Here is a 13273-nt window from a genome sequence, read left to right as displayed (position 1 = left end):
GGAAACTAAAATAACTTTGAAAATCATAGTAAGGAAAGTGAAACATACATTCTCACTATACAAAAGCAAGAAGCGTCAATTAGAAACCTAAATAAAATAGGGAATTGAATGTGTTATCCAAGTCAAATAGGTAACATATTCAATGCCACATTTTATGAGTGCCTTGGAATCCTAATTGTTTTAATGATTCTAAATTGCAATTTTGTTCTTCAATACTGACATACAAATCATTGTGATAAGAATAACCATTTCATCATTTCGTTTTGCTTGTGGTTTAATATTGCACTGACACATAAAAGATTTTTGGAGAAGCAAGGATGAGAAAGGACTAGGATGGGGAAGGTAGTAAATGTAGCCTTAAATAAAATGCAATCCAAGCAGTTGTCTGGTGGGAAACTGTCTGCTTACTAGCCAGTGTCTTCATATATGAAGGAATTTTTTTTTTTTTTTTTTTTTTTGCTAGGAGCTTTACGTCGCACCAACACAGATAGGTCTTATGGCGACGATGGGATAGGAAAGGCCTAGGAGTTGGAAGGAATCGGCCGTGGTCTTAATTAAGGTACAGCCCCAGCATTTGCCTGGTGTGAAAATGGGAAACCACGGAAAACCATCTTCAGGGCTGCCGATAGTGGGATTCGAACCTACTATCTCCCGGATGCAAGCTCACAGCGAAGGAAAAATTCATTGGTGACTCAGATAATATAACTTACAGTTTTTTAGTCTACTGAAACCTGAAATGCAACATTATAACATACCTGTAAAAATGTATCAAGGGAAATATCAGGTGAAATACATTACTATTTATAAATCACTAGCTGTAGTACCTGGCTCTGCTCAGGAACTTTTTTGAACATTTACTTTTAGGATTTGTATTATCGGTTTGAAGTAAGTTTTTGAAATTTCTCTATTGTGATGTTGATCGATAGTTCACGAACTCTTTTGTAGACTTATAAATATTGTTGTGTGTATAATTATAAGTTTTAATTTGAGATTATTTAGTTTTGCGTTGAACGACTTCCTTGCGACACACCCCCGTGCCCCTTCCCAGTTTGTCTGGGAAGTAGCTGATCCTTTCAAACAAATAATAAAAGTAAGTTATAACTGTATGTATTTATGGAATGTGCTACAGATATGATGTACATGATTCCAACTGTCACTGGGACTGTCACCAATCAGGCCAGAGACCCCGAAAACTGTGAAATCAACACTCCTCACAGTCGTCTTGCACATTTTATTTTTCATCCTTCTGAAGCCCCATGTCAATGGAGGCTGAACTTAGACTTAAACTGCATAATAAGTGTCATCTCAACGACAGCGAAAACTATGGATTTTACATTAATATTGGCCATTTTCTTATTTTTATACTTCAGCCCCTTTCTACCCCTGCCCAAAGGCGTGCTCTGGATGTCTTACCGGTGGTAAGGTGGAGATTATTGTTTAAAGGGGAAGTACAACTGCTAGGCAACCTTCCTCTCTTGACACTAATCAGAGGGAAAAATGGAAGGGGCCGACACTTCAAAAAATGAAGGTATTGACCAAAGAAAGACAAGGGCCATGATGGGTATGAAAATGAAAGATTCCCTAGGCCTTGACACCTAATACTGTCAAGGTCAGAAAAAAACACAAGTTGACAAAGTATGGAGGTCACATAGGATAGACTAAAGTAGTAATAATAATAATAATAATAATAATAATAATAATAATAATAATAATAATAATAATAATAATAATAATAATAATAATGTTATTGGGTTTACGTCCCACTAATTATTTTTATAGTTTTCCGAGATGCTGAAGTGCCAGAATTTAGTCCCACAGGAGTTCTTTAACATGCCAGTAAATCTATCAACACGAGGCTGATGTATTTGAGCACCTTTAAATACCACCAGACTGAGCCAAGATTGAACCTGCCAAGTTGGGATCAGAAGGCCAGCGCCTCAACCATCTGAGCGACTCAGCCCGGAGATAGATGAAAGTGAGGAGCCTGGCACAAACAAGAGGAAGGAATGCCAGGGACCAGCTAAGGGTCCTGTGGTCACCAACCCCTGCTCCCAAGTTAAGAGCCCCTGGAGCCCCTTTTAGTCACCTCTTAAGACAGGCAGGAGATATTGTGTGTGTTACTCTACCACCCACACCCCACTTTGGACTTATTTTTCCACTCCGTCTCTCCGGATGCTGATAAGAATATGGAAATGTGGTTCCAGAAACAATAAGTATCTCAGCAAATTAACGCTAGCTATGAGTTTAAAATGTTTAAGCAGAATCTATCCTTGGCCTTGCCTACACTCACACATGTGCCTAATTCAAACACCAGGCCTGTGTAGCATCCTTGAGCTGACGTTGCCATGGTTACAGTTGGTCATTTCTTCATCCGATTCCCCGAGCGAGGGTAGTGGAGTGCCAATATCTAGGGCCTGAATACAGGGTTTTCAGTCCCATAAGGACTTACCTAGTTTTGTTCTTTATGTTGTGAGACTTAAAGTGAGCTTTGTCTCATCCTTGTACGACAAATTCAATATTTGCCTATATTAGCATATCTTAATGTGCCAAAGGACCTAAATCTAGGAAATGGAGATGGCTGTTAAAATTTCTTGTAGATAAGGTTAACTCACAGGGTCCTAAAAGAAAATACACAAAATTTTGTTCAGATTGGTGGAAAGTACGGATTTGTATAAGAAACGCACAGACAGACATTCTGCTTTTATGTGTGTATACAGAGTTATTCACCTAACATGTTACACGCCAATAACTTCTAAACCATTAAAGATATCAGCATTCTGTTTTCATATTCGTAAATGGTATGCAGGATCTTGTAAAATAACGTGCTACTTAGTCTCATGGAGTGATTAACAACTGAGATATTGATACTAACTCCATACTTTTAAATAGAATGGCACAAATTTATACAGCTGATTTAAAAGTTCATCTGCGTACAAGTTCAAATATGTAAGTATTTTCAAAATCGGACAATTACTTTTTGAGACATAAGTAAGAACAGCATGCGCTGTTTTGCATGCCACATCAGACTGCGTGAAGTCAGGCAAGGACATATTGAGGCGCAAGCAGTTTCCTGGGAGTGAGTTCAGCCACAGAATGGGTACCAGGCATGTAAGCACCTCGTACACATGTGATGGGTTTGCAAAGTGTGTATGACAGGCGAACACATGACAGGACAGAAAGGGTTGATGTGTTTAAAACAAATAAAATAAGTACTTTGCCTTGAAAGAAACATAACGAAAGCTATAATTGTCACTGGTTTTAGTGTACAGTTCATGCTACTCTGTGAGATGAGAAATAAATATAACACAAAACACCGGAAGAGCTCCTTCTAGAAAAGCAAATGTTCAGAGCTGATCGTAGTGAGATGGCAGCAACACTATTATTTATGTTTTATTTTACACACATTAATCTCCGCAGAGCTCCATCGCGACTGTAGTAGCGTGCATTCGGGAGAGCGTAGGTTCGAGTCCTGCCTCGCCCAACCTGACATTGATTTTCATGGTGTCCCATGTTCAACACCAGGCAAATACCGGATAGGTACCTTTGTGATAGGCCAAGGCCAACTTTCTTTCCAAATCCTTCCCATTCCCATCCGTCAGATAAAACGCTAAACTGAGCGCAGCCTATTACATGTCAAAACAAAACAATACAACTTTAATCTCCCTTCCCTGTGGTGTGTTTGCCAGTCATACAATAACGTTGCACACCCAGGGTATGTTACAGTATATCACATTCTGTTTACAGTACATGTCTGGTATCTGTTCTGTGACTGGAATCAAGGCCAGGAAGCAGCTTGCGCCTCAATATGTCCTTGCCCGACTTCACGCCGTCTGATGCTGCATACAAAACCGCGCATGCTGTTATTATTTATATCTCAAAAAGTAATTGTCCGATTTTGAAAACACTTACATATTTGAACTTGTACGCCGATGAACTTTTAAATCACCTGTATAAATTTGTGCCGTTCCATTTAAAAATATGGAGTTAGTATCAATATCTTGGTTATTAATCACCCCATGAGACTAAGTAGCACATTATTTTACAAGACCCTGCGTACCATTTACGAATATGAAAACAGAATGCTGATATCTTTTATGGTTTACAAGTTATTTGTGTGTAACATGTTAGGTGAATAACCCTGTATATCAATAGATTAGTAGGTATGAGAGAAGGAACTCTTCCAATGTTAGTGGTAGATATCTGGAAGACATTTCAGTTAAAGAAGAGGGTAAGAGGGTCAGTCCTCCTCCTCAGAGATGATCTTTATTTTCAGTAATGTCCGGCTCCATGGCTAAATGGTTAGCGTGCTGGCTTTTGATCTTGGGGTCCTGGTTCGATTCCCGGCAGGGTCGTGAATTTTAACCATAATTGGTTAATTTTTCTGGCATGGAGGCTGGGTGTATGTATCACCTTCATCATCACTTCATCCTCATCATGATGTGCAGGTCGCCTATGGGAGTCAAATCGAAAGACCTGCATCTGGCGAGCCGAACTTGTCCTCTGACACTCCCAGCAATAAAAGCCATATGCTATTTCATTTAATTTTTTTGTCTTAAGGTAAACTTGCTGAGGTTCAGTTTCTGTAATAAAGAATAAGTTATGTGTATATTTCATAATATTCTAAACTGTTATGAGTCTGTCCATAAGGACTTATGTGGAGAAATTCCATGTTTGCAATAATGTCTCATATTTGTGTTATTTGTCCAGTAAGACGTCAGCAAATACAGATATTGTGCCATATTGAATTTTCTGATACTGGTTTTGAAATTTTAACTGGTTTGTCCAATGTAGAATTTGCTTCACTTGGGTTTGTAAACACTAGATAAGATATACTGCACACGTCCGTGCACTGGCTAAATGTTGTTTCTGGGCTGAATTACGGGAAGCGTTTTATTCTATAATCTGAATGCTATATGGTACTCTAATTTTCTGAATTGGAGAAAGGAGCAGTTGTTGCTGGTGCTGCAGCTGTTATGTAGTATGAACTGGAATGGTGAATACTTGTGATGCATTGGAAAGTTTGAAACATCATGGATATCTCGTATATCTTAACTTTAGGTTTCTCAGTAATGTGTTCTGTGATAGCCAGGCTGAGTGGTTCAAACAGTAGAAGTTATAGTCTTCTGAGCCCAAATTGATGGGTTCAATCCCTGCTTAGTCCGATGGTATATGAAGGTGCCCAAATATGTCAGCCTCGTCTCATGTGCCAACTGGCAAACTCCTAGAGAACAAAATTCCACCAACTCGGCATCTCCAAAATCCTTCAAAGTAGTTAGTGGGCCATAAAACCAATTCACCCACCATCATTTTCAGTCTCAGAGATCAAAATTACATTGTTAATAACGGCTTCAAGAGCTGTGTTGTACATATTTCAATTCCAATCCACTACATAGGCATTGGAATTGCATGACAATGCTTCGGCCCTCCCCTGTGTGAATATTGAGGGAAGGGGTAAGATTATACACCCTTTGAGAAACAGAATGAGAGCACCTAAAAGAAAAGAAAAAGTGAATTACAAAGAAACTCCCCTTGATATCACTGGAAGATTGGAATTTGTTATCAGTGCCTTAATAGGTGGCTGATATGATTTTTTAAAAACTCACTCATTTGCCAGGCTTGAACATACAGCTAATTTTGGTTGTGTTAATTTAGTTGATTATGACAATATCTCTATGTTGAATTGGATTGTCTTATATTGTTATTGTATTGTATTATCGGGGACATATCATTAGGCAGATAACTGAACTGCATGGCATTTGAGTTGAAGGGCTGCATCCGACTTAACAGCCACATGAAATTATATTATCCCATCAACATACTGGTACCAGTTACATGTTCTTTACAAATATTGTTTCTTTCTAGTACAGTGTCTAAATATATCTGAAGGTGTAGAGATTAGTTACGTCAAACAATGTAGGTGTTGATTTATGCAAGATCTCAATGACTAACCTTCCAAGCTAGGTCATTACTTCTCTTTAAGCACACTGAGACAAGTTCCAGGTTTTGTCCAATTACTTTGTACATGAATTTGACTACAATGTAGTTTAGTTTGTGAATGTATTTAATGACTGAAGGTATTAACCCTTTATAAGGCAGTACTCAATAAAACACATTCCTTTCTAAGTAACTTTATTTACAGGCTCTATAAGTGCTAAATAATACAATTTGACAGAAAAAAACAATCCAGTGCTCAGGAGGTCAGTAATAAGATGGGAACATACTTCCCACCGCCTGATGTCTGCCATTCAGAAGTGGGAACATATTTCCCACCTACGGACGCAATTTCAGTTCAGTTAGTTCACTTTTAATTCAGCAAAAAATATTTCGGATACCTATATGGGCTATAGAAGCATATTCCCACATACAGTGTGAAAGAATTTTATATCTCAGAACTCTTCAGTTGGTAAAAGGAAGTAAATAATCTCAAACCAAATGAGAAAAATGCACGATAAAGAAGGAAATTTCCTGTAAATAGTATATAGACTTACAAAATGTCAATTTTTACCCTATTTTCACTTCATAAATCTTGTTCACATCAGGCGTTGCGTTGGCACAATATCGCTTTTCAGATGTTTTCCGAAGAAACTAGGAAATCAGAATAGTTCCACAGATATTTCCAAGAGTGCAGCACACATCAATACATGGGAAATAAACTCCCAGCACCCAGAAATGCCAAAAAACCGAGGTGGGAAAATAATTCCCACCGCCTTATAAAGGGTTAACATGTCTTGATTGTGTAGTATGGGTTAGTGCAGAAGGTCATATTTGTTTCAGGAAACATTTGATTTGCTAAGGACCTGTGTGTTTGAATTTCTCAATGACGTGTTTAACAGAGTTTTGATGTGTTTCAGTGGGATCAGATTTTGATTTGAAAAATGTTTTCTTTGTGATGCATTTTCTTCCTTTTATGACGAGATCTTGTGTACGTAAGAACTATTGTGTTATATTTGTCTGTGTGAGAGATACATTACACTGCTCTGGTTTCTATATATTTTGTCATTATGAGTTGAGAGGGATGTTTGTCTTCCCTGTGCATGCTTCAGTGATCAGAGTTATGGTGCTGGGCTCATGTCCAAGTTTATCATATTCCTTTTTTTTTTTTTTTTAATACAATTTGCTACGTCACACTGACACAGACAGGGTCTTACGGCAATGATGGGATAGGAAAGGGCTAGGAGTGGGCAGGAAGCGGCCAAGGTCTTAATTAAGGAACAGTCCCAGTATTTGCACAATGTGAAAATGGGAAACCATGAAAAAGGCATCTTCTGGGCTGCCGACAGTGGGGTTCGAACCCACCACCTCCCAAATGCAATCTAACAGCTGAACGACTCTAATTACACAGCCACTCGCTCTGTTTTATAATCTTCGTATGTGTTTGTTCTAGTTCACTTTTAAACAAATATTATGTTGTCTTTCAGATTACCAGTACTGTGATCATGCTTTAGGACAACGTCTAGTAGTTTGCTTTCATTGTCTGCGACTGTGATGTCATTAAGACTGATTGTTCTTGGATGAAAATTGTGTGCAGTTTATGTTTTGATTTTGGTGCTGGTAGGATTTTGGTAGTACTGTTGTTGGTGGCTGATCGAAACGTCAGAGGCATAGTACTCTATGCTGTGCTGAATTGAATATGTTCATATAAGAACTTAGCAATGATTTTGTCTTTCTACTTGACTTGTTGATTATTGTTTCTTTAATGTATAGGGTCTCTACACAGTTTTCAGTTTCTTCTGATGTGCTATGAGCAATTTTTAATTTGTTGTTTTGTACAATTCATGGTCCATTCTTGTTATTGGAGTAAAAATTCAGTTGCCAAATATTGTGGTGTTTTGGATGTTTGAAAATTCTTCACATCAACTGTAAGGAACATACTTCCTAGAATTTATGGAAGAAAAACTCAAGAGTAGATGGGTATTTAAAAAGTTTATATACTGAAGGGTAAATTAGTTGATAACATGCTGCTGTAAGCTGAAATATAAATTAAACAAAATGAGGAGTTTTCCAGGCAGTACACAAAGTTGTATTACATAATTTTAAAATTCTTGATTGAGAACCCTGCCTTGATTCCAGACCTTTTGATTTAACAGAATGGTTTTAGAATACTTTACACAGTATCTAATTTGTATTAAAACAAGGCAACACCAAACAGTTTACCTTACAATTGTTTTAAGAAGTTACGTACCCATTAATTCATGCTATAAGCTTTAGTAAATTTGTATATGAACAAATTTATGATGATGTTACTTGTTTTACATCCTACTAACTACTTTTATGTCATTCTGACACACTGAGATGCTGGGATTTTGTCCCAAAGGAGTTTCCTTACATGCCAGTAATTTTACCAATATGAGGCTGATGTATCTGAGCACCATGAAATACTAGTGGACTGAGCCGGGACCGAACCCGGGATATGAGCTTGGAAGGCTGGCAATTTATCGCCTGAGCTACTCAGTCCAGCAACAAATGTACAATTCAGCATTTTCATAACAGTTAAGTTTTATGAGTACAATGAAGCACTGAATATGTTGTCCATTTAATTTTGATGGTTATTTCATGTTATTAAGGCCACAATGTACCACTTTTTTCCTACAGTTTCATATTAAAGTAAGTTTTACTTTCCTCAGAATTATTTTCGAAGATTTTTCCTTGTTCAAATTAGTTAAATTAATTTGTAAATTGTTGTCTATGCACGGGTATGTGGCGGTATTATTATGAATTAGGCACTGCTTATTAATCAAAACAAATAATGCTTACTGATGAAACCTCTACTAAAAGATAACTTGAATGAAAACCTACAACCTGGGTCAGGGATGGAATGAATGAAGCCCCCATCTTGCGGCGAGGATAGGAATTGTGCCGGCCGCCGAAGCCTGCCGCACTCCTCTGGGGCAATGATTAATGACTGATAGATGAAATGAAATGATAGTTGAGTGTGTTGCTAGAATGAAAGATGACAGGGAAAACCGGAGTACCCGGAGAAAAACCTGTCCCGCCTCCGCTTTGTCCAGCACAAATCTCACATCGAGTGAGCGGGATTTGAACCACGGAACCCAGCGGTGAGAACCCGATGTGCTGTCGTCTGAGCCATGGAGGCTTCCTACTAAAAGATAACTTGTATGATATTAAATTAAGCAATTATATGCATTGACTATCATATTAACTTATAATTTTAACCCAAGAAGGATTTGTGGTACTATATGGTACCAGTGTGTACCAATAATTTTATCCTAATTATCAAAAAGGGCACCAAAATTACGGCAACATTGCACATCAAATGAAAGACCGTTTAATGTGTCTTGTGTTGTATGCCATGTTTCATCAACAGTGCTGTGAATTGGTGCATTCTTTATAAGAAGTGAATATGTCTGCTTGTCCAACGTAAATAACTTTATTGATTGTACCAATAATTGTATACAAACTTATCAATGCATGAAATATGTTTGTAATAGATCAAAGAAATGTCTGAAATACCAATGAGTAATATAACTTCCCAATGGCTTGATCTGGGAGCAGAAGAAACTTGCCAGTACCATACAGTACCGCACCTCCTTTACAGTAGCATTTCATGTTGTCCTGTTATGTCCTTATTTTCATACAAAGAAGTGGATTGATATAAAAGTTAGTTTCCATAAGTGTATAAGTAAGACCTATACAGATTTTTATTACAAATTTTAAGGGCTAGAGTACACTGTGTTCAGAAATTCAAGCACAGTAAGTTGGTAATTTGGTTCCCTCTTTGCATGGCCTTACGTTAGAGGAGGCATTGCATGTACTGGAAGAGGACGACAAAGATATAAGGAATATACATATTGAGTCACTGGATGTGGCTGTAAATTCTGTAAGGACATGGCAGAATGAAGGGGGTTTAGTAAACAATCTTACACGATAGCAGTTACGTGCAATAACTGAAATAGTTTTCAGCCATGAATATGATGAACAGTGCTACGTTACCCTTGAAGAGGATTTCCTGCCAAGTAAATTGTCTAAAAATGCCTCGAGTCCCATCAGCACAAACCCAGGATGATCTCCAGACTGCATCCTTACCGTTTCCCAAATCAGACTATTCCTCACTCCAGGATAAGTCATCACTGAAATATTTGAGTGCTGTTTTGATGAGAAGTAAATCGCACAAACGGAAAAATAGATCAGTTGTTGAAGTTGACTCCATAGAACAGACCTTCCACTTATCTCCTTGTAACTAGCAAACTAAATGCAACCCGATTGTAGGAACAGTTGTAAATAATAGTACACAAATTTACTTTTTTGATTTTATGTGCTGATATTTTTCTGTAAATACATTTTCAGATTATTTTTCATCCAAATAAAAGACCCTAAGGGGTCACATTCAATAATCATATAACTTACGTGTATTACCAAACTTTGAAAAAATTTGCTCTTGTGAGGGACGTGCGGTACCCTATGGTACCAGGCTATTATTGAAAACCCATTTATATGAAAATAGTTTTTTTTATACCTATCAATTAATATATTCAGGTTTGATAAAATGAACCAGTTAAGAGGAAAATAAAAATTTCTGTCCTTCCTGGGTTAATGTATTTGATAACAACATTTCTACTAGAAATATCAACAAGCCAAAGAGCTACATACAAACTTCTGTAATTATTTCATAAAGACAACAGATAATCTGCTGCTAAGTCCTGAAAATTAAAGTACACTTTCTTTCCTTCTTTCTTTCTTCCCTCAGATTACCAATCCCAAATGGTTCACTTTCTAGCAAAATGCTTTCTACTTTCGAATCGACTATTTGAGATTACCAACTTTCTACTCATTTATATACCATTATTTCATATATTTCATACCTTTGCATACCTTTTAATGACAATGACCATGTCAACTGTCCATATTTACTTTCCTTCAATTCTCCAGTTTTACATGGAACCCAAACTACAGGGACACAACTTTTCATTCCAAAAATCCCACGTGTTGGCCGAGAATCAACTGATTAATGCTTGAAAGTATCTCAATTAGCTAAGTTGTTCACCTTAAATGACACTGAGAAGTTGGAGAAATTAAGCATATACGTTAATTATCCTTATGTATATTGTTCAAGAACCCTTAGGTCAATTTTGGATGTATCAGATACATCTCTACCATCACTACCTTCAATAAATTTGTTCTCAGATCTTTTGTAACTCTCATACAAACGGATGCCAGTATAAATAGCAGGGGTGGTCTCAAATACAAAGACAAAACCAGGACACACAATTCAATTAAAAATCACCGCAATATCTAATCATGACATTTATATTACACAATAACATGGCAACAGGTTGATTATAGAGACTAGCACCATGCCTCAAGTTCTCACATTTCTACAAGTGTGTATGAAAGTATCAATAGTGTGTTCAGGATGTTTTCCTCTTGCATACATTATCTTGGATAATCATGACCATTATTATTCAATGTAACTTTTCCCTCAATTGTAACATGCTGGAGTACTTTCACAAGTAGAATTCACTTCCCAACAAAAGTATCAAATTCTGCCTAATAGTCACTCTTGAAAGACTATCTCCATAATAATCCAACACTAGTCCAGGAAAATATTTTCTCAAACATGTATATAAAATGTATACATCTTATTCTCAAACTCTTCCAAACAAAATTCAACCAACCCAAACCTCATTTCACCATATAAATCACAAAATCTTGCAAACCATATATTCCTAAATGTGTTCTTAAGTTTTGTACAAATAGCAGGTATTGTAGACATCAGCCCACATCATAAAAGGCTTATCTGAGCAGTCACAAGAAGTTATCTAAATACATACAAGATGAAGAGTGAAAAGACTATGAAATAAACTGATATACAGGAAGCAGCACAACCCATGGATAATTGGACAATACACAACAGTAAAACATTCACATAAATCCCAAATATTTTCAGTAAGCTGGCACATACTACAATAGCAGTTGCATTTTATTTATTAGTCTCTTAAAGTAAATAGAAAATAAGTCTTCTGACTAATTTAGTAAGGAATTTGGAGAGATATTCCATAATTCAGAAGAGCTCTGGCTGGCAGGTTCCTGTCAACATGCACATGCAGACACAGCAGATATTCATGCACGTGCATGGAACAGCCTACCTGAGCTATGATAGAGGCAACTTTGTTATGATCCAGCTGTGCATTGATGCGTTTGTTCTTCAAATGGTGAGGGGTATCTCTCCTGTGTAGCCTGTTCGGCCGATAGCCGGGATCCTCTTCCTCCTCTTCTTCCATCTCGGACACCTCGAAACCTACATGTTTCTCCAGCTCTTCCTGAATGAGTGCAAGTACAGAGATCTTTGCCATTCTCCACCATCACAATACAGAAATATAATAGAAAGAAAGGTGACTTAGGATATTTTGATTAGGCTTAATCAGCTTCTGGTAAGGAAAGAAATAGGTTTATAATACAAAGAATTAAAGCATAACTTAGTATCAAATATAGATTCTACAGCATCACACTAACGCAGGTCTCGATCACTTGCTCACCCATTAGAGAGATCAATAGACTGTTGCCTTGAAAGCAGGTGATTACCCTGTTATACAACAAACTGAGCACTATCATCAATGATCCATGATGAAAAGGTAAATATACAATTACATATTCAATAAAGAACATTACAACAAGAAAATATTCTAAAAAATAAAATCTTACATTAGCCTACTTCTAGCCAAATGCTCTTTGTTCACCTTTATTTTGATATTTTGATGAATAGCACTATAATAAAATTTACCAATTCTGCTGTGAAGAAAATGAAGCCTATATCCTCATTAATATATTCTATCACATGTATTAGCTGCCATGTTTATTAACAAAGGTTGATTCCAAATTCCCTACCATTTTTACTATAAATAAATTATCTAGAAGGGGCATTTTCAACTGCTCTTCAATAATAATTCTCTGCAACCGACCCTTGAGAGAGGAACACTTCATATCTTACGTACATTCATAAACTGTTCTGGTCCCTGAAATAAGTTGCTGAAAATGGCTGTTCAAAGCTATTCATAACAGTTGAAAGCGGTCTAATGAGGTAAAATATTTACCATAGTAACAGAAGAGAAGTCAGTATCAGTTTTATTGTCACTACCTAATGAGCAACAGCATTAAAGCGGTATTTATTGGTAACATTTTAAAAGAAAATATTTCTGCAAACGGCTCTAGAAAACTGAAAAATCCTGACAACTGTATCATCATTATAGCTGGCCCCATAGTGTAGGGATAGTGTTCTTGCCTCTTACCCAGAGACCCTGGATTCGATTCCCTGCCA

The 13273-nt window shown here is 37.0% G+C and overlaps 1 protein-coding gene across 7 annotated transcripts in view; it reads right to left on the bottom strand.

Annotated features, from left to right (window-relative positions):
• The window catches only part of scrib (scribble), an 884084-nt gene that overhangs the window by 396216 nt on the left and 474595 nt on the right, over nt 1–13273 (bottom strand). For 6 of the 7 annotated variants that reach the window (XR_011017587.1, XM_067137118.2, XM_068225382.1 and 3 more), the window contains exon 15: nt 12105–12278. The exons of the other annotated variant lie outside the window; for it this stretch is intronic. Coding sequence is in view for 5 of the 6 variants with exons in the window: in XM_067137118.2 (XP_066993219.2) it covers nt 12105–12278 (174 nt within the window). In the remaining variant the exon portion in view is untranslated. The remainder of the gene's footprint in view (nt 1–12104; nt 12279–13273) is intronic. 7 annotated transcript variants of the gene reach the window in all.

This window comes from Anabrus simplex, chromosome 1, assembly GCF_040414725.1.
Source record: "Anabrus simplex isolate iqAnaSimp1 chromosome 1, ASM4041472v1, whole genome shotgun sequence".
NCBI classification, from domain to species: Eukaryota; Metazoa; Arthropoda; class Insecta; order Orthoptera; family Tettigoniidae; genus Anabrus; species Anabrus simplex.
This window is presented reverse-complemented; position numbering and strand designations above follow the sequence as displayed.